Source organism: Pithys albifrons, chromosome 3 (assembly GCF_047495875.1).
Source record: "Pithys albifrons albifrons isolate INPA30051 chromosome 3, PitAlb_v1, whole genome shotgun sequence".
NCBI lineage: Eukaryota > Metazoa > Chordata > Aves > Passeriformes > Thamnophilidae > Pithys > Pithys albifrons.
In genome coordinates, this window is record NC_092460.1 from 19,145,194 (window position 1) to 19,170,400 (window position 25,207).

Here is a 25,207-nt window from a genome sequence, read left to right on the forward strand (position 1 = left end):
TGAGTGCCTGGGAGAAGAGACCAACCCCCACCTGGCTAGAACTTCCCTTCAGGTAGTTATAGAACATGCCTGTGATCTAGAGAGGGCTCTGGACAGAAGAGATCCATACTGTGGAAACGTTATATGGAAATGAAGTTTTTGGGGGCATCTACTTTGGAGGCTGTAAGTGTGCTCTCTTGGGTCTTGGGTCTGAAACAACATTAGTGGGAGAAGTCCTTATGGTTCTTGGTTGACTTCATGTGCTTGGGAGTTGTGTGAAGGGATGATAGGAAAAGTACTGTCTGTGAGTCATCTCTCCACCTTGGAACAAGCTTTGCTCCAGGAGGATGTGGAGCTGCAGAGGGGCACCATAAATCCAGCCTTTCTGTATTTGTTTAGGGCAATTCTACTTCTGGCAAAAAATGCTCAGGTTTTTCTATATGGTAGTTGGGGGTAATTTTATTTTGGAGCAGGTTGCACACATGATCTGATCACATCACTGTGATAAGTCGAGTTCCAGGCAGGATGTACCAGTAACTTGGGGAAGAGAAATGCTCATTACAGAGGGAAGCACTGAGTTTTCTGTGTCAGTTAATATGTTTTCTGATCCTGCCCTGTTGGCTGTCTTTTTATCTGGGGGAATGCAGGGGAGCTGCATCCCTTCATGGCAGAAGAGGCAATGTTTACTCTGCATGCAGAGTCCAAAACACAGAAATACTGTTTTCTAGCCAGACTGTTAACTGATCATGCAGCAGCAAGCTCCCTTTCATCCTCCAGACTGGAATGATCTTTGGGGAGGATTTTTCAAGGCCTCTCTGAGGTTTGCTCATGGTAATGCAAGACAGGTTTTCATCTTTGCAGTGACAGTTTAGCAGGAAGGAGCCTGCTGTGCCAGGCCTGGCCGCTCTGATCCTGGTGCTGCTCAAAAGGTCCTGGGGATTCATGTCTGGTTTGCAGCTTACATCTGTCCTGGTCTGAAACGAGCGGATGACTTTCCTGGGGCTGCCTCTTGAGGATGGAAGCTCTTTTCCCACATTAGTGGCTTTAATAAGGTACATATGGCTGTTCATCCAGCAGATACCAGAGAGCAGCACTTGTTCTCTGTGTGGCTTATCCATGTGGCTTGTTCATGCCCAAGCCCACAGGTTCTGTATTTTCTTGGATGGTGACCTACACACCCTCCTTTCCCCTTTTCCTTCATGCCTGGCTGGTTTTCCTGGCTTCTATGTCTATGCCCACTGCCAGCTCTTCTCTCCCACATTCACTGGGACTGAGATGGCAGGTCCATTTAATTTTCCATTCTCCCATTTTCTGTGAAGTTAATAAGCATCACTTTATAATTTGCCCTTAGTTTCAGGTTTAGGCAGCACAATAATTATGCCCAAAGCACATCATAACTGTGCTGTGCTGCCTTCTGACACTTGCCAGAGCACTGGTCATGGAATGGGGAGGATTTTGGAAGGAAAGCTGATAAAATCATGAATTCCTTTGCAAGGTGAATCACAAGTTATTACCTCTTTCTCAAACATGTAACTGCAAGCTGTAAAATCAGTGCCAGTCTGTGGCATGCAGGAGGAAAGTCCCTGTCAGGTAACATGTACCTACATGCTCTTCTCCTGCATCTGTCTTTATGCATCAGCTGAGTTGCCAACTTAACTGCAATTTTTCCTGCTTGATCCTCATGTGCTGGAAATGTGCTCTAAGGCAGAGGTGAATGGAAAGGGAGAGAGTTCTCTTGAACATGGCAGAAATTTGAATTTCTTCATCCTATATCTCATATGATTGTCACTTTCTGGCATTGTGCTGCAATCTCTGCTATGGAAATAGATTTTGGAGGGAAACTGAACCTTCATCTCTGAATGCCAGAAGAGGAGCCAGGACTTGCACGGTTTCCCAGACTTGTTCCTTCCTCTAGGCTCTGACCTTGCCCCTTGTTCTGGCAGTGCTTGGCAAACCTGATTAACTGCAAAGAGCGTTTCTGCAACTGGATCTTCAGCCCACATCCACATTTTGCCAACTCCATCAAAATGAAGATGGGCTGAAATTAACACCTTGCACTTTTCCCAGCACTCTGGGGATGTAGAAATTAGTTGCATTTTTGATCATAATTAATGCAGGGACTTTCTTATAGACCTATGCTAGTTGTGTGCAAGTGATCTTGGAGCTCTGCTGAATCTCAGTAAGCAAAGAGCATCTGTAGCAGGTTTTTGGGCTGCTAAGCTGAAGACTGTGCAAAGACTGGCACGACCCCTTCTGTTTAGGCTTTTATGCAACTTTAAGTGCTAATATGTCAAAAATCCTGGAATAACTGCTAGCACTTCCCTCTAGTGACTTTCCTTCCACCTTGATATATCCTGGTTCATAATCCTGAGTGTTCATCAAAGCAGAGGCTGTCTACAGTTTTCTTTTTCAGTGTAGATGATAACTCTAATATACATATATGTGTATATATATGTATATCTCATTTTATCAGTATATGTCAGTAGAAATGTAAGTTTCCCCTGCACAGATGCCATGTTGGTTGTGTCAGATACTGACTTGGCTTGACAACTTTGTGCCAAAAGGATGCTGAAGAGGAAAATCTAAAGAGAGGGGCAGCTCTGTGGTCTGTTCACCTGGGACAGGCTGAGCCTGAGAAGTCCCCTGAAGCGTTGACAGCAGCAAGAATTAAGGCAGCAGAGAACAGCAAGATATGTTGAGTATGTGTTGATGGCTTTATTTTAAAAACTTCTGTCTCTGCTTTTATCCTTGTAGAGTGTTTTGACATGAGACGTGTTCTGGTTACTGGAGGGTGCAGAATTACAAGGGGAAGGAATCAGTAGTTGATTCTGGTCATGGTAGCCAGTAAACAGGGTCTGAGCATGGCAGAGTAGACCAGGATGAAGCATTTCCATCTCGGGAAGTCCAAGTGTGCAGTGGTGGACTGCATGTGTTCTGCTGACCCTCAGCCTGTCTCTGCCTCTTCTCCCTGACTCTGAAGCTGCCTGCTCTTGGGAGAGAAATCGGTTGAGCTTTGGTTGCTGTGCATCCCTCTGCCGCCTTCAGGGCTCTGTTTGTTCCAAATGCCTCGTGCCTGTGCTATCCCTAGTTAATGTATCTCTTTTGCCAGGAGCTGTGGCTTTTGCTTTAGTGTTATTTGCACAGCTTAAGCCCTTTCCCTGGCTATCCTTTCTCTTCATTTCCCATTTGTGCAGGCTGTCTGCTCGGGCGGCTGCTGTCAGCGCTCAGTGGAAAAACACCGATCCGTTAGAAACCCACTACACCACATCAGCAGGAATTCCTGTTCTGCTTCTGGGCTGCCTCTTTGTCAGAAGAGCTCAGCCATGTCTTTGTTTGCTCCCTAGCAAGTCAGAGATGCTGCAGGTTTATTTGGAGCTTTTCTCATGTTATTTGCTCAGTAACCAGGACAGTTGCCCATTGTTTCACTTGCGTTTTTATTGCGTGTTTTTAAGCGCCGCGAGGCGCAATATCTTCCTGCCGACAAGAATAAGTTAATGCATATCTCTTAGCCAACAGCCTGGGGACTCAAAATTTCTGATTGAGGATGCAAAAAGGGGAAGAGAAAGGAGCTGTATTTCACCCAGCAATGCAAAAAAACCCGAAACTCAGCCCATTTGTTTGAGTTGTGTGGTCCCGAAGGGGAAATGGGGATCTGGCACATCACTCTGCCACAGACAAAGGATAGTTGATTTTTGTAAATTGGTCCTATAATCATTTAAATCTGGAAGGAATGCAGTGTGCAGACAGTCTGGCAGTGACTGGGGCGAAGGGCATGTGACCTAAGAGGTGGTGTTCCTCTGATTTGAGTAACAAAGAACCAGCCTGTGCCTGTGTACGCCAGCGGGATAATTTCACCAGTGGTCCATGTCAGTGCAGCTGCGTGAAAACTGAGCTGTCACTGGAACCAAAACTTTGTCTGTCCTTTGTTGTCATGTTGTGAGAGCCAAAACAATGAGATGAGGGTGAAGATCAGCAGCCCTGCTTGGACACCCTTCTGGCTGCAAAGGCAGCCACAAACATGAGGGCACCAATTCCTGCACGTACAAAAGAGCAGATGCCCTTGATCATTAAAAACTGGGGAGGCGGGAGTTAAAAAAAGATGTGTTTTCTTGGATCAGCCCCCCACAGAGGCAAAGAAAAGCCTGCCATACGTTAGTGGGCCACTTTCATAAATGTGGGAGTGGCTCAGCCTGTCTGAGCTGATGCAGCTGTCAGCCTGTTTGTCTAGAAAATGCTTTTCTGAAAGGTATGATTATTCTAGACTGTTGAGCAAGTTCTTCTGTGTGAGTGCATTTAAACAACACCAGTGGTATGTGTGGAAGGACTGAAAATAAAGAGGGAGGGGGCAACATTTCGAACAGCCCTGGGAGGGCAGGAGAAGGTGTTGTACTGCCTGTGCAAGGACACCAGTAGTGTCCTCTGAAACTCTCAGTTCTGTCATCATCCTGTGCAGGTGTGCTCTCTTTGGGGAGACTGCTCCTGGGGCAGTGAGGCTGAGAGCAGTGTGAGCTGTGGGGGTAGATGCATTCCTGCCTGTGCTGGGCCATGCCCTGTGTTGGCCATGCTTAGATACCCACAAGACATCATGGAATGATGCTTCTCAAAAGCCTGGCTTTGGGCCTGGGAAAGGCATCCTTCCCCACCTGCCTTGGGGTGTGCAGAGCACCCCAGGGCAGTGCTGAGGTCTGGCTCTGTCCTTTTCAGGTGATAAGGAAATTGGCAGCAGGCTCTGGGGAGGCCCTTTGTTTGCTTCTGTTATTAGCAAGGAGCGAGGAAGTAATGATTTATTGATGCTTCTGTGATTCTCCTACACCGGGCTATGAAGGAAGAAATTCAGTTTCCTGGCTGATATTCATGGCTCTAATTGAGCAGTAAGTTGTTCCTGCAGGGCAGCTTGCCTGTGGGGGTACTGATGGTGCCCCTGGCTCTCTGATACAGTGCCCATAGCCAGACTGGTCTATGATCATAAAGGTCACCACTCTGCTCTTGCCCTGCCTCTTCCTGCAGCCAGGCTGGTTGTGACAGGCTGCCTATAGAGCCCAGCGTTTCTCTGCTGCAACATTTCATTTGATTAAACCAGAAATATATGATAGAGGGGGTGGCAGCCACTCCTTTCTGGAGTGAGATGCCAGTGGGAATGTGGATTCATACTACATCCAATACCCCTCGAAGTTCATGGTATGTTGGGCAGAGGGTGGTGTCCTGTTGATGCCTCTTGGCTGCAGCCTGGGGGCTGTCACCCCACGCTGATGAAGGAGACCCCTGTGCTCACCCCGTAAGGGCTGGTGCCTTCCACTGTCCCTGTCCCTGCTGCCTTTGCCACCTTTCCAGAGCCACTGGCGTGGCTGTGCCTGCTGAGCCCGTAGCTGGTGAAGGATACAGTTAACAGCTCGCGTGCTGCGGTGGTTGCTTGGAGCTCTGCCAACCCCTGCCCATGCAGCCTCAGTAAATCCAGCTGAATTCCTGGGCTTTGCTTGGTATGTCTCCTCTGACAGCACACCATACAGCAATGCCCTTTTCATGCATTCCCTCGCTTCCATGTGAGCCTCAGCTTAGTCTGCCATGAGCAAGGTTTCAGCTCTGTATCCCACAGCATGGGATGGGGCAGGATTGCAGCACAGGGCTCTGCAGGCCTTCTGAGAACTCAGTTCCTGCTGGGTCCCAGGGAGGAGGAAATCACAGGTGAGACCTTGGCAAACCTGACTTTGGCCCCTGTGCAACCCGTGCTTCCTTCAGCTGCAACATGCTTATTCATCCATCCTTCTCAAACAAAGCAGTGTTCTTTTGGTTAACCCAGGGAGTGTGTGGATTCCTTTGAACCACTTGATCTATCCAAGATACTGTTTTCTGCTTTTTAAGTTTATGACTATAGTGCAGGGGATCCCCAGTGCTGGGTGTCCTACAAACCCAGAATGCAAGGCAGCCCCTGTGCTGACAACCCTGCTGCCCCTCCCTCCCCAACTCAGCCAAGAAAGGGAGGAGATGATTTATGAGCAGCATCAACAATGTCATAAAGTGCAAGTGGCAAGTTAATGCTGCTTTTTTATTCCAGTCCTTTTACAGGGCCCTGTTAATAGAGGGTTGGGGAGCAGAAACAAAAGAAAGAGCACAGCAGCTAAAAGCCAGTTGTCACAGCACTGCTGCATTAGTGTGAAAATGCTGTGTTTTATCAGAAAGGAAGTACCTTCTCCATAACAAATGGCATTGCACAGCAAGAAGTAGCTCTATAGAAACACCTCTTCTATGAAGACAGGCAGAGAGAGTGGGGAGAGAATGCCTTGGGGAGACCTCATTGCCTCCAGTACTTAAAAGGAGCTGATGAAAAGGTGGAGAATGACTTTTTACACAAGCAGGTAGTGATAGGACAAGGGGGGAACAGTTTTAAATGAGAAAAGGGTAGATTTAGATTAGATGTGAGGGGGAAATTCTCTGCTTGGAGGGCTATGAGGCACTGAAACAGGTTGCCCAGAGAAACTGTAGATGCCATATCCCTGGAAGTGTTCAAGGCCAGGTGCAACTGGGGCCCTGGGCAACCTGGTCTAGTGGGTGACATTGCTCCTCGTGATAGGGGTGGTGGTATTAGGTGATTTTCAAGGTCCCTTCCAACCCAAACCATTCTGCAATTCCAGCCTGGGTTCCTGGGGGCTGTGGATGGTGCTGATGTGCCCTCCAGAGGAGGTCAGAGACATGAGCTGTTCAGTAGGAGTCAGTGGTCTCTGCTGCAGTCTTCCCTGGGATGATCAAACTGAGAAAGGGTTGAAACCCACGTGGGTGAAAGCCTGGAAGTATGAATGGTGTGAAAGAAGGCAACACCGTGGGCTGCAGCTTGTGGAGGGGCTGGTTTTGGAGGGGGTAATGGTGAAAGTGGAGGGGACTACAAGTAGGGGAACAGGGAGTGCACTAGGGCTAGTGTTTGGAGGCTGTAGCAGGAGTTGTATTGAATTTTGGGTTGGCAGCTCATGTGGAACTGCAGGAGGATGGGTAGGCTATGCAGAGGGGAGGGGTCTGCAGTGCTCAGAGCAGCAATGGCATTCCCCTGGGGACAGCAGCCCTGGAACTTCTGCACTGCTCCCCTTTCCCAGAGAGAACATGCACTTTGCTGTAATTTTCTCTTATCTTCTCAGAGAATAAGGTGAATTCTCTGAAATAACTTGCAATTCCTTCCAACCCTCCTTGGAATATGTTCAAATGTGCTTTGCTCCGTTTCCTTACTTAGTTCTGTAGTTGTGGTGAAATGCTGCCTAGGCCATATGGGGCTGCTTGGAGGCTTCATCCTAAAGTTGGGTTCTGAGTGTTGGTTTTGTCCTTGACCCGATATTTTAACAGATTTGGTTTTATTTTTTTAAGTTTTCCCCAGTTGCTTTCTTCCCTATCTCTTTTCCTTGGGAAAAGAAGCCAACAAAAAAACCCTCCTAAATTTTTCAAAGTGGAGTATTGCAGAGGAGGCTTCTCATCTACACCTTGGGGTTTTTTTTCCCCTCACAGTCTGTGATCGCTGTTAATTCACATTTGGTTAAGCAATTAATCAGGATATAAATAATACATATCATGTTATCAGAAAACTGCATGCCAGTGCTATGGAGGCAGGCACTTTCAGCCCTGGCAGGGAGGGTTTGCCTTCTGTGCTCTGCAGCCCCCTAAGGCCAATTAAGGTGCATCCTTGATGAGATTCCAGCCGTTCCTTGGCTGGATAAATAGTTCCTCTGATGAAGGGAGGGATGCCAAAGCATTCAGAGATAAAGGGGGGTTTAGTGTTCAAACAGCTGCACTGGCGCCCAAACGTTCCTCTCCTCCCCTTGTGTGTGGGCTAAGGCTGGATCAGCCGGACCTGGGGGATGGTGCAGGCACTGGTGGCAGCTTATGGGGGACCTGTGGGTCTGCTGCATCCAGAGCAAAGACTCCATAGCGTGTCCTCTGCCTTCTGCCTTACTCTGTGAAGGCTTTTTCTTCTGAAAGCATGTCAGCTGTTGATAAACGGAGCCTTGAAGAGTGTCACGAGTGTAGAAACCTGCTTTATCTTCCTTTTCCCCTTTACTACACCTCTCCCAGCCTCCTGAGTGAGCCCAGGGAATGGCGCCTCTGGTATTTCTTGTTTCAAGGTTGCTGTTTCTTTAAGCTGCAGTAAGAAATACTAAAGTGGCTGGCAGGAGAAATGAATGTTGCTGACAGTTTGGGTGGAGGTTTGGAAAAGGCACTTCAAATTACAAAACAAGTGAAAAAGCCATCAAGAAAAAAGTGAGCAAGAAAACCAAACCCAGAGTCAACAGACTCTGGAGGCCACCAGGTTTCAATTCTCTCTCTCTCATTCACAGCTGTGTGTTCGCTCCATAGCAGGGCAGTAAGGGCAGCAATAATTCAGTTTGGGATAAGGCAGGAATAATTCAGTTTGGGATAAGCTGGGCTTTGCAATGGGATCTCAAAAGCTCCCTGCACCACACTGAATATCCAAGGCTGCTACAGGGTCCTGAAGCTCTGTCCCTGGTGTTCCTGTAAGGATCGTTGGACTTTGGTGCTTGTAACAGTGACATTCTTTTCTGAATGTAAACTCTGGGAGTTTCTCTTATGTGGTCTCTCCTGCTGTAAGCTCTGGTGCAATAGAACCAGAGCTGAAGCAGCACAGTAACATGTGGAATGTTGTTTCTCAGGTGCTGGAGCAAGATGTGGTTCTCCAATCTATTGACCGTGCCATTGAGGCTGTGCACAATGCAGCCATGAAGAATGGGGGAAAATACAACCTGGAGCAGAGAGATGTTCTCCAGTAAGTTTGATGGGCACCTGGGAGAGCTGGCAGATGCAGGGTGGTCACCATGTGATGCTTGTGTCATTCTGTCATTGGGGGTCAAGCTGGATATTGTTGATTTGAGCCCCTGTGCTGCAAACAGCTGCTGCACTCTGATTGCTTCCCAGTATTTGAGCTGGCAGCTGCTGCTGCTCCTCTTGACAACCATGTCCAGCAGAGCAGAGCTTTGGCCTTGCCCCTCTATCCCTATGAATGCCAAGAAGACGAAACTCTCAACTGCATTGTAGGCTTGGGGGAGAAATGCGAAACCATTCTGGCTGCATTTTCTCTGCTCTGCCTGCCAGGAATTGTAGGGGTTGTTGGCATGTGGCAGAAGGTCCTTAATATGTTCTCTAATAATTGCTTGTGAGGAGGATTTTTGTTTTTCTCTGACACCTCACATTCCGAGCTGAGGCATGCTGGTTTAGTCTCAGTTGAACAGCAATTCTAAAGTGCAGGCAATTTCTGAAGCTTGCAATGCAATATGTGACTCTCCCCCGAGGAAGAGGCATTTTTCTCCAGTGAACTGATGAATAAATTATGGGCTCTTGCAAAGCCTCTTCCTTCCTCCCCCAGAAGTGCTTCCTCAGTTGTTAATGAAACTGGAGTTGGTGTCCAGAGTAATGTAGCCCATTCTGGTATATATAGCCCAAATGCAATAAATCACTTAAAAATACAATTTAAATATTGCAGCATGGTCGCTCCCTTGAGCTTTGCTCTTCCTGATGTCATCATTCTATTTCAGAAAACTGATCCATCACCGGAAGGAGACTGTGTCCCGCAAGAGCCACTCTCCCACCCCGCAGGGGACGGTTATGACACAGTCGTCCAGCGACCACCACCTGGATGTGGCACGGCAGCCCAACGGGGTGTGCCGGACCGGGTACGAGCGGCATCACAGTCTGCCAAACACCGAGTTTGAGGAGGACGACGAAGGTCTCTATCAGGTAACAGTGGCTGGACACTTTCCAGATTCCTCCTTTGGTGGTGTCACATTGCTTGTCCTGTTGAATAAAATGCCTTTGCAGCTGAAGTCAAAAATCAAGCATTTGTGCTGCTTACCTGGGATTACTGCAGAGTGAAGTGATGGTGTCTCTATAAGAAATCTGGAACTGTACCTCTGCCGTTTACACTTGTGATGCTTTTTGGAATCCTTTAGGGTCCTTGGTTTTATGGTCACATGTTGAGAATCACTCTGTATTGTGTGACTGTCTCTTGGCAACTTTTTAAAAGGATTGCAGGCTCCCTGGAGAATACTTTGAAAAGCAGTTTTGACGTGAGCAGTAGAACTCCCTCCAAGTGTTGAGCTCTGCTTCGTTTCCCTCTTGTTGCATCTGCACAACAAGATAATTGGACCTTCAGCATTTTCTCTGCTGTGCCTGCCTGTTTATACTACTTGAAACAACAAGAAACCCCACCAGAGATCCTGCTTTTTCTGAGCATTGCTTGTCATGATGAATTAAAGGTAAATTGCAGGAAATATGATTTAGAGCAGGTTTTTTTATCTTGGTGACACACAGTTCCAAGGTTGCTGTGTGGCGCCAGCAAGGCTTCAAAGTAGCAGCCCAGGATGGATGTAGTCCTTGCTGGGGATGAATGATGTGGCTGATTTCATGGTGTAGGTGTACCTGGATGTTAGGGGAAAGGCACCAAGCAAGGATGAGCATGGAGGTATTTTTTCTCTCCTACTGATGAGCATGTGCACTGTAGTTTTTCTTCATCTCTCTGGGCTGTTTGTAGGCAGCATGTTTATAAGGTACTGATATGCTGTCACTCCTAGCAGATGAGGCTTATTTTACACTTGAAGAACTGTGAGTCTGTGGAGATGAGAGGTAGCTCTGGCTCATGCAAACACATCAATCCCTACAAACTTCATTTTTCTCCTTGGTATTCATTTTGTTTCTGGACAGCCAAACCAGCTCTGTTCTCAAACCTGTACATTACAGGCTGCCCGAATGGGATGCCTTGCATCCCTTTTTCCATGCTAATTCCCTGTCTTTATTGGTCTGAGGTATGGTTGCTTGTCAGAAAAGGAGGAAGACAAATGCCTTGGCTGACAAAGAACTGTTTCTGCTTAGGTGGCACAGAGGATGCAGTCTGAGGACTTCCAGCTTAGCCCTATGCTGAAATGGCTCCTTGAGATTTTAACAGCTCAGTTGACAGATCTCCTGTGTGCTCTGAAAATATAAAGTGGAGGAAGCAACATTGCTTTCGTCCACTGGTTATGCAGCAACCTAAGAGAAAACCTACTGAAATCCAAACTTTGTAACTAACTCTGGAAAAGCAGAGATCTGGCATGTGTTTTTCACTGCTTGGGATTTTCAGGTGCCTTCAATGTTTACATTGAATTAAGCAAAATTTGAGGTGCAAATTTCCTCTCAGTGACTTTGCTCCCAGAGCTGAACTGGCTGAAGTACTTGGTGATGGCACTGATGCTGAGCCTTTCTTCAGCTCCCCCACAGTTAGCATAAGGTGGGAGGCTGGGGCAGTTTCATACCAGCTGTCAAGGGAGGAGGTTGGGCTCTCAGAGTATTTTAGTCAGTCTGCTGCGTTTGTGCATGCTCAGTGGGTTTGTGATGCTCATCTCAGAAACCTTTGCTGCAGACCAGTGTGTCTGGCTTGGCAGAGTTTGCCTGGAGGTGGTGGTGGGTGGGAGTTTGTTCATTTGGTTTATTGTCCTGTTATTTTGTTTAAAGGTTCCTACTGTAACAGCATTGTTCCCAGGAGCTGAAGGAGTGAGTGGTGTTCTCTGCCTGCCTGGCTGGGAAGGGAATGGGTTGAGTCAGCTCTTGTCTTGAACAGTGTAGGGAACAGAGCCTCTGTCAGCAGTCACTGCAAAGTGGAAAACGGGAGGAAGCAGATGTGCAAAATCTGCAGATTTGAGGAAGTTCATGGCCCCTTTGTAGAGGCCTGGGGAGAGGAAGTACCCAACACAAGTATAGTTGCTTTTCTCTGGGTCCTTGGTAAGGTCCCTCATCTATCATCTCCACTCTGGACGGCTGAGATCTGAACTACAAGGACACCTGCACGGTCACTTTCCACACAGCAGCTGCACAGAAGATGTTTTCTCCCCTTCCCTTGGTGGGGTTTGCTACTGTACATCCTCCTCTTGGCCTCAAGCCCTGGCTGGGATGTGGGGTGAAGGCAAGGGATGGCCATCAGTTACACCCCATGACTCCTGACTGTGTGGCACCTCCCAGCCTGGACAGGCACTGGTGTGGGGACATTCATGTGATGCTTCACGTTCTCATCACAGCCACTTGGACTGTGGTGCATGGCTGTCTAAATGAGGCTGGCAGGGCTGAGCCAGCCTTAACTGTGCATCTATTAATTTAAGCACTAGCCTGTAATAACTGTGTTAAACTTGCGTGGTAAATTTGGAAGAGCTAGTGAAGCCATGGAAGTACTCCAGCATGACCCAACCCTAGCTATCTCCAAATAATGTCATGTGTCTGCTATCTCCAAATAATGTCATGTGTCTGCTATCTCCAAATAATGTCATGTGTCTGCTCTAAGCTTCAAGCCTGCTTGTCTGTTAAATCCCATGCCATGTGAAGCAGCTCTGACTCGTGCTGTCAGCTCCATCCCTCTGGAGAGAGGGCCCTGCTTTTAAAAGCACAGCTGAGCTTTCTGGATTTGGGACCAGCCTGCCAATCATGCAATGCAGAGACCCCTCCTGACCTGCTTGGCCTCTCTCAGCTGTGCAGTCTCTTTTTGGAGTGACAGGGATCATTTTTGAAGCTGTATGCAAGTATCATGTAGCATTCAACCCAGAGAACAATGTGGGGTGGATTTACAAGAGCAGAGGGCTCAGGCAGGGAGTCTGCAGCCGTGTCTCGTGCTAATCCACCAGCTGAAGGTGCTTGTAGAGAAGCAACTTCAGTGACATAGTAAAAGATTGAATGTGTTTGGTGTTAGATAGAAGAAAGAAACTGAGAGCTATGTAAGATGGACACCCTTCAGGAACCTGTCTCAGATTTTCACCGAGAGGTGGCAGAGCTCTGTGTCCTGTGTGGTGTTATAGTAACGACAGGAGCCAGAAAAACTTCTCTTCCAGAGCTAAACAAACTTCGAAAATTCACACTTCTGTTGGACTAAATTTCACTACAGATTCCAACTGGCTTTACGCAAGACATTGAGGCCATCACCTCCTTTCCCTTCCTACCTTGGATGGTTTTGCCACAGACAGTGATTGCAATATCCCATAAAAACAGAGGCATGTTTCAGGCAGCAGGCTCTGAGTCACAGAAGTCCCAGGAGGTTCCAGTCTGAATCTCCTGGCACTGAGCTCTTGGACTGTGGGGACTGGAATATTGATGCAATGTGCTCCCACCTATCTTGGCTGCTGTGTTCAGTGATGTCCTGCTGATCAGAGTTTAATCCTGAGCTTGCACCTCACCAGAGTAATTCTGGGTGAAGGTGGTATCGGTGATTGTGGTGTTTAGATCTGACAGGAAAAGGTGGGTGTAGGAATCTGGACCTGGCATTTGTACACTGCAGGCTTGACATTCCTAGAAGAAGAGACTTACAGGAGAAACCCCAAATGCAGAGAGTTAGTGCAACTCCCTGGCAAAAGGTTTTCCCAGCAGGTCTTGCTATAGGTAGTGTAGTCTTGCACAGGGGGTCTAGTCCTATTTTCTCCCTGCATGAGCAGAAGTAGCTCTGAAAGCAAGGAAAAGGCATTTACATGTCTCCAGCCCTTGGCTTTGTCTTTCTACAAGGGTATTTGTAGCTGAGGTAACGGATCTCTCCAGAAGAGTGTGTAAATATGCACTCTGTTTGCAGCCTCTGTAGAGCTATTGAGAGTAATGTGGAGACACAGTGAGTGTGTGGGATTGCATTTGGAATAAAGGAGGAGTAAATGCTTGACAGGTCTACACGATGTATGTGCCGTGTGCCGCTGAACACAGCAATTAAACAAGGGCTGCTTTGCCTGTCACATGGAGGGGGTGAAGCCGGCTTGAGTCCTGCTTTGTTCTTCTAGAAAGCTGCCTATTAATATTTGTCCTCCTGAGAAAACTTCCCCGAATGATGAGAGAGATGTAAGGACAAATGTACACACGCACGCGAGAAAGGAGGTTTCATAACAGAATGCCTTTATTGTCAACCTCCTTTGATTGCTCTGAAATCTTTCCTTATAGATCCAACCACAGACCCGGCGTACTGCTCCTGTCACGCCCCCACCTCCAGAGAAGCGCAAGAATGCACAGATCGCTGCTCCCGTTAAAAGTAAGGACAAACAGCTTTCCAGGTCTTGGGCACAAAGTGAACACCGGACACAAAATGAACAATGGGCAATGTAACAGCTGTGATGTCTGGATGCTTTTGCTTTGTGCTTAGAAGAGCATCCTAATCGAATCCTATAGGGTTTATATCCTTATATCTGTATCTATAACATATATATAGCTTAGGTTCCTGTAAGTTTTAATGTAATGGCACTGAGCTGGTGGTCAGTGGTCCTTGAAGCCCTCTTTGGTCAGGGACAGTCTGGGCCTGATGATTGTGAATAGGTGCCAGGTACAGCATCCTCCTGCTCCTTTAGTGCCCTGGGAATGCTGGTGCTCTCTAGGGAGCAAACTCTGCCTGCTCATGTTGCTAGTCTGGCCAGTGCACAACCTCAATGGTTCAAGATCCTTTTTCTCCCAGAGACTCCATAGCCATCTCTCAAGAAGGCAGAGGGAGTGTTCCCTCACAGTGTAGAGTGTGATATTTCACCAGTGGAGCTCACTGGCTGTTAACGCAGTTTCAAGTTCTGCTTTTGACTCCCAGTCTGTCAGACACTTTCTTTATCCAGTGGCTGGTGCCTCTAAGGAGCAGTAACAATACCAGGGGCAGAGCTGCCTATGTGCTGCCAAGGGACCGAGGAGCACCTAGTGAGGAGCACTTCAGAGCAGGACCATGGGGCCAGGGCAGGAGTTTCCCCATCTTTAGCATGGTTGGGCTGGCAGAGGCAGTGGTCATCCTGCCAAGTTTCTGCCAGCTTGGCCAAGTGCTCTCCTGTGCTGTGATTGTGATACCATCGGTGACACACAGCCCATCTCAAGCCCACTCGTATCCCCTTGTGTGGAGCAGGGCAGAACTAATGACTTGTAGGTAGTTAATTGAGACCTGGGACTGGCACCAGCTTCCTTAATGGTACTTAATGGTTTTGAACCATTTTTCACTGTGGTAGTGGGAGTTCACGAAGGTCAGATTCCTTCAACTCATTATCTTGATTTAATGAAGCATGGTAGGAGCTATGATTCATGAATGGTCCTCTCTGAGGAGGAAAAAGAGGAGTGCTGAACCCCTGTGGGAGTGAAGGGCCCAGTTTTCTGCATGGCCTGTGCTTGCCTTAGGGTGGAACCATGAGTGGAATAGTGGATGGTTCCCAGAACTGATGGAGCAGGAAGGTCTGGAGGTACCTGCAGAGGTGCAGCAAAGGCATTTCATATCTGTCCCACTGCTCCTTCCTTTGGTGTTGGGGGGAGTAATTGCCCTCCCAAGAACAGGGCTCCCCATGGGGTGCAGCTCCTTCTCTTCCAGCACTAACATCAGCTGCTCCTGTGAAGCTCTAGGTAGCCCCCTGTTTGCCCAAGTAACTGTTTTCATGCTCAAGGAAGGACTCAGATATGTTTCTGCCCACTAGAAACTAAAGGATAAGACTAACCAAAATTATACATTAGACCAGGTTAAAGGAAAGAAAAACCCTAATATTTCCTTGCTTGTAGTGGATTTTTTCCCTTGGAAAGTGGGACTCCCGCAGTTAATGAGCTACTCAAAACTGGAGGTGGGGGGACAAATACAGTAGAGCAGATAATGTGAAGGTTTGTGAAAGTAGTGGGTGCTAACAGGGCTGTAGGACTCATGATTAAATGTTGGAGAGTGCTGAAAAGGAGGCCTAGAGGTGTTGTTAGTCAAGTGTTTCCTTCATCATCAGTGCTAACCATGAGGTGTGTGCAAGAGGGAGGTGCAGGCTGGTGTGTGAAGCCATTGATGTCTTGCAATTCTGAGGCACCATCATTCAGAAGTGAGGGCTTAGCTCCTGCATGCTGGAAAAGACCCTTGCTAAGCCAGGAGGAAAAGACTTTTCCCTTAGTCCTGTCTCTCCCTCCCTCTCTGCCTCCCTGCCTCCCTTTCTCTGTGTAAAACACTAAACTCTTTGAAGGGTATTCATCTCAATAGAGTAGCTTTCCCCTTTCTAAAGAGGTGATTGTATGGGAATGCTCCAGAGAGAACTGGTACAATTTTGCTTGGAGATAAGTGAGGCAGGAAGAGGAGTTAAACTGCTGTGGTCGCATGCACAATGAGCCTTTTAATGGACTCCACTGTAGCAATTTGTTTTTTTCTCTTTTCCTTTGATGCTGTTGCTAAGGCGTGTTTAATTGTTCCCTTTCAGATTCTGTTGAAATTATGCCTGGGTCAGCTTCTAGTGCCTCTTCTATAAGCACGACATCCCTGGATACCTTGTACACTGCTTCTTCTGTGTCAGAGACCATTCTCCCAACAGCCACCTCCAGTCCTGCCAACACTCCACCCCCTGTCCCGAGCCGGAGTGTCCACACCACGATCACGCGCAATTTGGACAGCGGCTCTGTGACCCATTCCCGTTATGGAACTTCCCCAAAGGATGGGTCCAGCAAATCTCCCCAGTCCAAGCGCACTGCCCCAGCACCACCGGCTGAAGGGGGGACCCAGAGGTCCCACACTGCGGATGGGGAGAAGACTTCTCAGGTGAAGAAAGCTGCTCCGGCACCCCCTGCAAGCCTGGATGCCTTCAGCAACCTCTGCCTGGAGGATAAGAAGGCGGCTGGTGTGGAGCCGGTGCCACCAGAGCCCAGTGGCCTGGTGGCCTCCGTGCCCAAGACAATAGGTGCCGAACTGATCGAGCTGGTGCGCAGGAACACCAACCTCAGCTACGAGCTGTCCCGCGTGGCCATTGGCATCGTCATCGGCCACATCCAGACCTCTGTCCCCGCAACCAGCAGCATCATGGAGCAGATTCTCATCTCTGTAGTGGAGAGTAAGGTAACGCCTGCAGGGCTGGGCTGGGGACTGCTGCAAACCACCTCCTGGCTTCCAGGTTAAGGTGTTATGGGCTCTTGATGACTGGGATGAGAAATGTAGTGAGATTCCAAAGGAAAGGTACTAGATGTGGGTAATTGTCTAGCCAAGGAAAACGGGGGCTCAAACCATGTCTGAGTACTGGTAGAGTGGAAGACAGGTGAGTTTATTCCCCAGATGAGCTGCAGATGTACAACATACCCTTGGTTTTGGAGCTGTGGGTGAGGTGGAACCAGCTGAGACGACCCCAGTGCTGGGAAGCATTGGTAGGCTGTGGTAGAAGGGTGAGTGTCATCTGAGATTGCAGTTTGGAGAGAGGATGATGAGATGAACAGCAGTGAATTGAACCATATGAGCACATCAGTGGGCGATGGCAACCTTCTGGGTCCCAGGGACAGCAGTGGTGGCAAAGCAGCAGTGGGAATGGATGCAGGAAGACTTAAGGCACACTGAAAAGCTCTGACAGGAGTTGTTGACCTTTCATTCTGAAAGATCACAGAAAACCGACGTGGCAGCATAAAATCGGAGAAAGAAACGAATAGTGACTTTTTAAATGAGGTATTTTCTGTTATAAACATGACAAATAAAATTGAGGAAGATGGAGCCTGCACCATAAATGCTTCTGTATAGAAACTTTTCATAAAATAATGAATTGTAGAAACTTCTTTTCTTCTACAGTGCTGCACATCCTCTGTGTAGATTCAGCATACCATACCTATGCATACTATAAATCTGCATGGATTCTCATCCCTTTGGATGGTGAAGCAGCCAAAATTTCCATATGTCTGGCCTGGTTCCTACAGATGTGAACCTCTCTATTCTGTAACACATGCCTCAGCCCTGCATTTTTTAAAGACTGTGGAGGAGTAGTTTTTCAGCCATTGAAGAGCACTATATTGAGCTTGTTCTTAATAAACCTTATGCCAAAATAATCCTTTATTCCTCCTTTTGCTGCAGCAGTCATTGAAATGACAAAGTGCACCTGGGCAGCCCCCTGTTTTAGTTGGAGGGATAATAAATTTCAGCTTCCATTTGCTAAATGTAACCCTGAGGAGAAAGCCTCATATAAACATCTGAGATTGGAATTCCATTGCTAATGGCAAGATTATAATGAACTGTTCAGAGGTATTTGAATATGGAAAACTAATGTCATTCAAATTTTAGATCAAATCATAACCTGGTTGACTGTCTACACTGAATAGAGGGTCCTATAAGCAATCATCAAGTCTCTGTGGCCATAACCCAATGGGTAATTGCTTCCTACTCCAGTAACAATGCCCTGTCAAATGTGTGATCTAGATTCAGCAAAAAAATTTAGCTATTTCAAGCAAATGTTCTGGCTCTGACTTGAACACTGAGAAGTTCAGTTTTCTGTTATTTGGACCCTGTCCAAGATTTGAATACTATTTTTATTGTTAATACCTGTACTCAGGATACAATAAGCTTAATTCCGTAGGAGTCATTTAGTGCCAGGTTTCTGCAGAGGGGATTTGAAAACCCCAATTTCATGGCCATTGCTGCAGACCAGTCTGATAAAGATGGAAAGAAATTCTGATGCTGGTGCAGGGATAAATATGGATCTACTCATATCTGGTACAATATCTGTCATTTAGGACATCTGTGGAACCGTAAAGTGAGTGGTAGTGTAGGGAGACACAGCAGAAGGTCTTATCTTGTCTCATAATACCTCGTCATACCTGTCTTGAGCAATACTGCTTTCAGAAGGAGAGCCTGGATGGGCTCGCACAGTGCTCAAATGTGAATGTTGTGGTTGTGCATTATTCCTCAGTGTTCCACACAAAAGATGAAATTCTGCTGATATGTGGGGGCCTGGTCCCAGGTGAGGTTGTTCACCTGGTGTAGACGACCAGCTTTAGCAGTTGGAAGGGCAGTTACACGTACTTGTGGGGTGGCTGTACTGCCATAGCTTCACTTGCATAGTTTAATGGTACAAATTATTTTCGTTGACTTTGTGTTGTTCATTAAACCAAATCATTCCACAGTCTCAGGGGTTTCTGTGTAGAATTGTTGCTGAGTCGTCAGTTCTAGGTCAAGGACTTTTTTTCTTTAATTTGTAACTTCTGAAATCCCTCTTCTCCCCAGTTCATGCAAATATGCGGGCAATTCTCCTCTTGCATATTTTTCAAGGTTTTTTCTTTCACTCCCTGAAACAGAGTGAGATATCAGCTTTGATTTAAAGCTTTGGTCTGCTCATAGTAGATACCATACCTGATTCAACCTTTTGTATCGTGTTCTTTAATTAGTTATATCCTTTCTATTTCTATTCCAGTCTTAATTTAAAGTCAGCTCACTGGTTTACTAAATCAATTCCAGAATCCATTACTTTGCTTCTATCCCCAGTGCCTTCTGAAGGTTGAATGGTGGTGGCACTTCCCTCTTATTTACTTTGCTGCTCCTCCAGCATGGAGCCTGCCCAAGCATGTGTGTTTTAGAGAATAAAAGACTCTGCTGCTGGAGCAGCATCCTGCTCCTGCCTTTAAAGAAGTGATTTAAGGCTAAGCTGGTGGGAACAGCAGAGATGAGGAGTGTGCTCAGGAGCTCACACCTTAGGAAAGATGCTTCAGAGGTGCCATGCTATTTGGGGAAGGCTGATCTGCAGGAGCAAACCTGCTGAGTTGGCTTCCTTGTGTCAGCATTTGCCATGGCCTTGGAAATGGCCCCTCTTTTTGTCCCTGAGCCAGCTCCTGATGAGCCGCCCAGTGATTGGGCATGATGTGCAAAGGGAAATGAAACCTCTTTTCAAAGGCGTTGCTGCAGTGGCTCTTTCAAGTCAACTTGTTGAAAATGTGGATGTAACTAAAGGTAATATAGGTGCTGCTTGGTTTTTATGCTTCTAGAGAATCACTTGGATTAGGATGTATTGGTGATACGTGATTGCCTTCAGCTCTGCTGGATTATCTCCCATCTCAGTGAAGGTAGCACTACAGATATCTTGTCTAGGGGGGTTGATTTTGAGGATTTATTAAACTCAGTGTGTAGCAACAAAAATTGCCCAATATACAAGCTGACTGCACCTTGAGTGGGAGCACTCAGAGATCACTTATCTGCTTTTTATTACATTCACATTGCTGCATTGTAGTTGTGACTCAGGCCCATCTCTGGTTGCCTTAAATTTAAGCTTGAAAACTGCTGACAGAGGTGTGTAATGCAGTGAAATCTTGTAAATCATCCCAGGCTGCTGAGTAGGGCCAAACTGTTCTTGGATGTGTCAGAGGTGGAGGAACAAGTCAGGAAGTTGGAGTTGGTGTGGGAGGTGTCATGTTTCTGAAGAGGGTCTCCCTTGTAGTGCTCGCCTGTGACCTGCTCCGAGCTGCCCATCACCAGCGCCGGTTGGCTGCCTGTTGTTCCCAACAAACTCTGACAAACTTCACAGCTAGTATGGCCGAGCCCCTCTCCTTCCCCTGAATTCATGTGGCTGCCTCCCGTTCATCCATTGATCTGGCTTTGCTTAAAGGAGACCTGCTTTTGACAAGGCACAAAGGCTGCTCTGGGGCTCAGCTTTTCCTGGTGGGAGCTTTGTCCACCTGCTCACCAGAGACAAGGAGAAGGTCAGCAGCATGAATGCTTGCAAGGCCCAGTCCTTTGGCTGGACTGTTAGGAGGGCTCCTCCTCAGTGAAATACTGTGACAAGGGGGAATCTGGAGGGTGGGAGGAACACAGTAATGCTTAGGCAAGTCTTTGCTATTTTCTGGAGGAGCCTTTATGAAGGTCCATGGGCAGAGTCTTCATGCTCAGCCGTCTCAGTCAGCTGTAGATGGGTCCCCTTGAAATGTGTTTGAAAACCTGCTGTTTGGTTTGGGAGCTCACATGGAGGGGAACTGCTGGTAGATGTGAGTATCCATGGCACTGATGATCCACTGTGCTTGCTGGTGGGGTTGTGGGGAGGGAATGAAGAAGAAATGGGCAGGAGAGCAGCTGGGTTTATATGGCAGGCGTGGTCACCTCTGAGCAGCGTGGGTATGATAAAGTTCCTAAAATGGTTTCGGCCTGCTCAGGAGAAACGAAGTACCTTCAGCATCTTGTTCTTCTGGACTGGGAGGAGGGAACTATTTGAAGCAGCAAACCTCCTTCTGCTTATGGGCTCTCCAGCAGATTCCTGGAGACAACCATGTGATGATGCTGCAGATTGTAGTAGCGGCCAAGATGTTTAATAAGCAGAGACCTGACCCCGGTGGTGGGAGGGCCGAGAATGGTGCTGAGAGTGCACTGAGACAGTGCGAAGTGTAGTTACGCTGGTTGAGTGGAAGAGCTTGTTAATGGATTGATCTCACCCAAGTCCATTAAGAGCTTGATGGTGGGTGGAGTCATCAAGGGCTGAAGATGACAGGTTGGAGAAAGCAGATTAATGATAAGAGGCTGAATAGAGTGATCATTAAAACAAGTGCTCGTTAAAAAAATCACCCAAAAAGATGTCACAGCACTGGACTGAGGTAGGACTGGCCCTGCACTGCTCTGGTGAGAAGGATGTGAGTCAGGTGCATGACTGGAGAAGCTTCCCAAGCAGCTGGGATGAATAAGGACAGGCTGGTGACACTGCAGTGCTCTGTCCTTCTAAGGAGAAATGGGGAGGATGGCAAGACAAAGTGGTTCTCTTAATGTATAAATTGCCATTTAGTGAGAGAATCTCTTGCATTTGTGTTCAGCTCCTGAAAGCTGTTGTCCTCTCATAGCTGGTTACCTACTTTTCTGCTGAACCACCTATGCCCCAAAATTTTAAGACTGTACAGAGGCTCGTGTTAAACCAGCACACTCCTTCCTTCATTACCTGCCTGACAAAAATTATGTAACAATGAGCAGCAACAAGAAAACTTTATTGTATAACTGAAGCATGGACTGCAAGTCCTAATTAATCCATACTGCAAATACCCCAAAGCAAATGACTAACAATTGTCTCTAAAAAAGCAGGCAAGACATTACTGTTAAACATGGAGTGGTTTTCCCAGAGAGGGCTGGAGGGTGATCAGGAAGGGTGCAGCTCCTGCACTTGGATGTCCCCATGTGGATGTGCAACTGTGCGAGAGTCACCACTGGCACAGGACATGGGCTTGTGTCTCTACAAAATCCTTCTACTCTGCTCCCAGTGGGAAGTCTCCTTAGGCTTGCTGCCCCTGCCCGCATAGCCAGCCTGTTGGAAGGAGCTGCACTAGGACAGGACTAAATCTTTGCTGGGTTTCCAGGACAAAACATTATAAGGGCCTTTTCTCACTGAGTGATCCTGACTTATTGCTGCATGTGGTAAGACAGCTTCATGCAAAAATTGTTAAGAATTTGGTCTTAGTGTGTTTGTTTTCTCCATTGTTTGAATTTCTCAGCTTAGTTCTCTTCCACCTTACTGATCTCCTGCTGCTTGTTGTCACTGCTGCCAGACCCTTGTGTATATAATCTAACTTCTTCTATAAATTAATCTTTGCCTCTCTTAATTAGTGCCTGGGCTTATCACATGTGATCAACTCAGTTCCATGTATGGAACACCCCTTCCTGCCCTGCTTTCAGGAAAGCAGGGAGTTCATATGATGTTGGGGCAGGTTAAATGGTGCCTGACTGCTCCCCGTCTTTCTTGAAGGAGAGGAAATGCAAAAGGAAAGACAACCAAAGAATGAGGCCTTCATGGCAGGAACTGTGTATGAGGGAGAAGTGGCGGGGATGCAGTTGACAGCAATTTGAGAAAAGAATACGTGCAGTAAGATTTGCTGAGTGGCTTCACACTTCAGAGCTGTGCTGAATGGTGGCTGAGTTCTGCTGTTTGGAAGAAAGCAAAACCAAAGCAGCCCATGATGAATTGATTCCTGTCCTTGCTGCAGAGGATCCAGACCTAGTATTGAGCAGCTGGTATGTGGAGCACTATACAAGTGCTTGCTCTTGAGCCAAGGATTAAAGGCTGGAGGGAGTGGGCAGTTGTGCCATGTGGTCATTTGGTGTCCAGGACATGTCTGTTTTACTGGCGGTGCTCTGCTGCTGCCCAGCAGTGGTCTTAGCCCAAGTCAGACAGGTTTGGCTTTTCCCATTCTCAGGATGATCTTTAGAATCTATAGAGAGTAGAGGCTCCAAAGGTATGAGATCCAAAATAACATGTGTCTTAAACTTGCTGGTTTTGTACTGCTAGTTCTTGACTGAATGAGGTCAGCTGCCAGTCCTGAGACAAGATTGGAGGAAACAGGCACCCAAACAACCATGAGCTGTCAGGGCCCCACTAACCAGTGGCTTTGCTATCGTGCAGAACCTGAGTGCGGGGCTGCCCTCAGGCCAGATCTGCCATGATGAGCAGCGGCTGGAGGTGATCTTTGCAGATCTGGCCAGGCACAAGGATGATGCTCAGCAGCGCAGCTGGGCACTCTATGAGGATGAGAATGTCATCTGCTGCTACCTGGAGGAGCTGCTTCGCATCCTGGTGAGTAAATTTCTCTCTTTATAGGCAGAGCAGACAGCCCTGGTGACTTTCTTTTTTCTAACCTTCACCCCTATGTTGCTATCAGATCTGCTCTTTCAAGGGGCATAGGTTTCTTTACTGTCAAAGTGAAGCCTTGCCCTTCTCTGTGGGATCTTCCGTGCTCTTGAGCTGCCTTCTACTCTCCACTCCACCTTACAAAGCTGTTCTGAAAAGTGTTACTGAGCTGTTCTTCATGGTAGCTGTGGTATTTACCTATCACAGGAGAATATAAACCCTCACTTCCAAAAAAACCCAACCTCCCACAGATCTGGTAGTCTGCTGTGAGGGTTATTGCACTCCTAGACCCATTTAAAACATGTTCTGTTTAAAATATGCTCTGTTGCTGGGAAGTACCTGTGAGGTGAGGCTCATTAAATGTGAAGAAAATTCCTTGTCTGCATTCAAATCGAGCTTTAAAGCTGTTTTTATGAAAAAGTACAAAGCATCTCACCCCATCCATGCATACAGGAGAGGTACATCCCCATAGTGAGCAGCAATGGGAACACAAACACAGGCCCAGTTGTGTCCAGGGAACATGATGATATGGGAGCTGCCCTCAGTGCAGTGACATGATCTGTGTAAGGGGTTTGCTCTGGCACTGTTTTGTATTCCTCTCCAGTTCTGACATAAGAAGAACAGGTAAATTTTCTATAATAAATGCCAGGGTCTTTGTCACTCAACATACAACATGTGTCGCCTCGCTGTGGGCCTGCAGGAGAAGGCAGAGTGGAGTTTTGTGCAACCATTTCCTCATAATTTATGGGTGAGAGGAAAGGTACTTCTTGGGGTGGGAACAGTGCTGGGGCTGCTGTATGGTGCACACAATAAGGTGCTGCTCAGGTCATGTTTTAGATGTTTTCAGCCTGAGATGTGCTGCATGACAGAGGAGTTTCTCAAGAATTCTCTTTGATGCAGAATCTGAAGGGTGGTGGTTCTTTACCTCTGCCTTCAGTTTCTTTGTAAGATGGTTGGGCTGGGGCTACTAAGATCTGAAAGCAACTGGACTCTCTTGAGGTCCCTGCAGCAGTCACCTTGTGCTTTGATATGTCACTGGGCTGACCTGTCCATTCCTTCTTCCAGACAGATGCAGACCCAGAAGTTTGCAAGAAAATGTGCAAGAAGAATGAGTTTGAATCTGTCCTATCCCTTGTGGCATATTATCAGATGGTAAGATAGCAGAATGCACCAACTCTCTTTTTGAGATTTTCCTGAAGATTCAAAAGAGCAGTGTTGGTATGATGAATGTATATGAGATGTTTCCCTTGGATAAGGCAGTTCTGTGGTCTAGCTGGAGTTGCAGCATGTTCCTTTTGAGTGTTGGCTAATGTCAATGCTCTGCATGAAAGTTATGTGAAAGAGCAGGGGATGCTATAGACTTTGAAGCAGTAGCCAGCACTGCAAAGGGTAAAGCTTGCTGCTTTTTACCAGCCCATTGAGGGACAGCATTGGCATCGCTGGTATCTAGAGGAAGGATTTCTGTAGATGCCTTGGGAAAGCTGACAGGCTGTGACTGCTCCTCTTTTAATTGATGCACTCCTGTGCATTAGCAAATAATTTTGCTTAGGAAATGAGTAGAAGCCTTGGGAATGAGGAATGAAATCAGTATTCAGATGAAGAAATGGAAGTTTTGCCTTCAACGCCTATGCAGCATTGCTTTGCCTCTCTTCTTCCTGGAACGTGCTGTTGTAGGACCCCATGAGAGTTGGAAACTTGTTCCCATCTTGTCCCATAGTCCTTAGCTGCAGCACATCAAGTGTTGTGGCATTTCACTTTCATCTGGCACTTGTGTCTGAACCCAGAGCTCAGCATCAGGGGAGGCTGTAGCACATCTGAGAGCAGTGGGAAGGCAGGCAAGGAATAACAGAGCCTGCTTGCTTTCATTGCCTGCTCTTCTCTGACCAGGATTTCAAGGAAGCCTGACCAGGTTGGGAGCAGTTGGGTCTCCTGTCCTGGCTGCT

At 47.3% G+C, this 25,207-nt stretch overlaps 1 protein-coding gene across 4 annotated transcripts in view; it reads left to right on the forward strand.

Annotated features, from left to right (window-relative positions):
• NCKIPSD (NCK interacting protein with SH3 domain) overlaps positions 1–25,207 on the forward strand; it is a 51,252-nt gene that overhangs the window by 13,734 nt on the left and 12,311 nt on the right. For all 4 annotated transcript variants that reach the window (XM_071550854.1, XM_071550852.1, XM_071550853.1 and 1 more), the window contains exons 2-7: positions 8,625–8,737; positions 9,504–9,705; positions 13,900–13,987; positions 16,137–16,765; positions 23,040–23,210; positions 24,330–24,416. In XM_071550854.1, coding sequence (XP_071406955.1) covers positions 8,691–8,737; positions 9,504–9,705; positions 13,900–13,987; positions 16,137–16,765; positions 23,040–23,210; positions 24,330–24,416 — 1,224 coding nt within the window. In that variant the 5' untranslated portion in view covers positions 8,625–8,690. The remainder of the gene's footprint in view (positions 1–8,624; positions 8,738–9,503; positions 9,706–13,899; positions 13,988–16,136; positions 16,766–23,039; positions 23,211–24,329; positions 24,417–25,207) is intronic.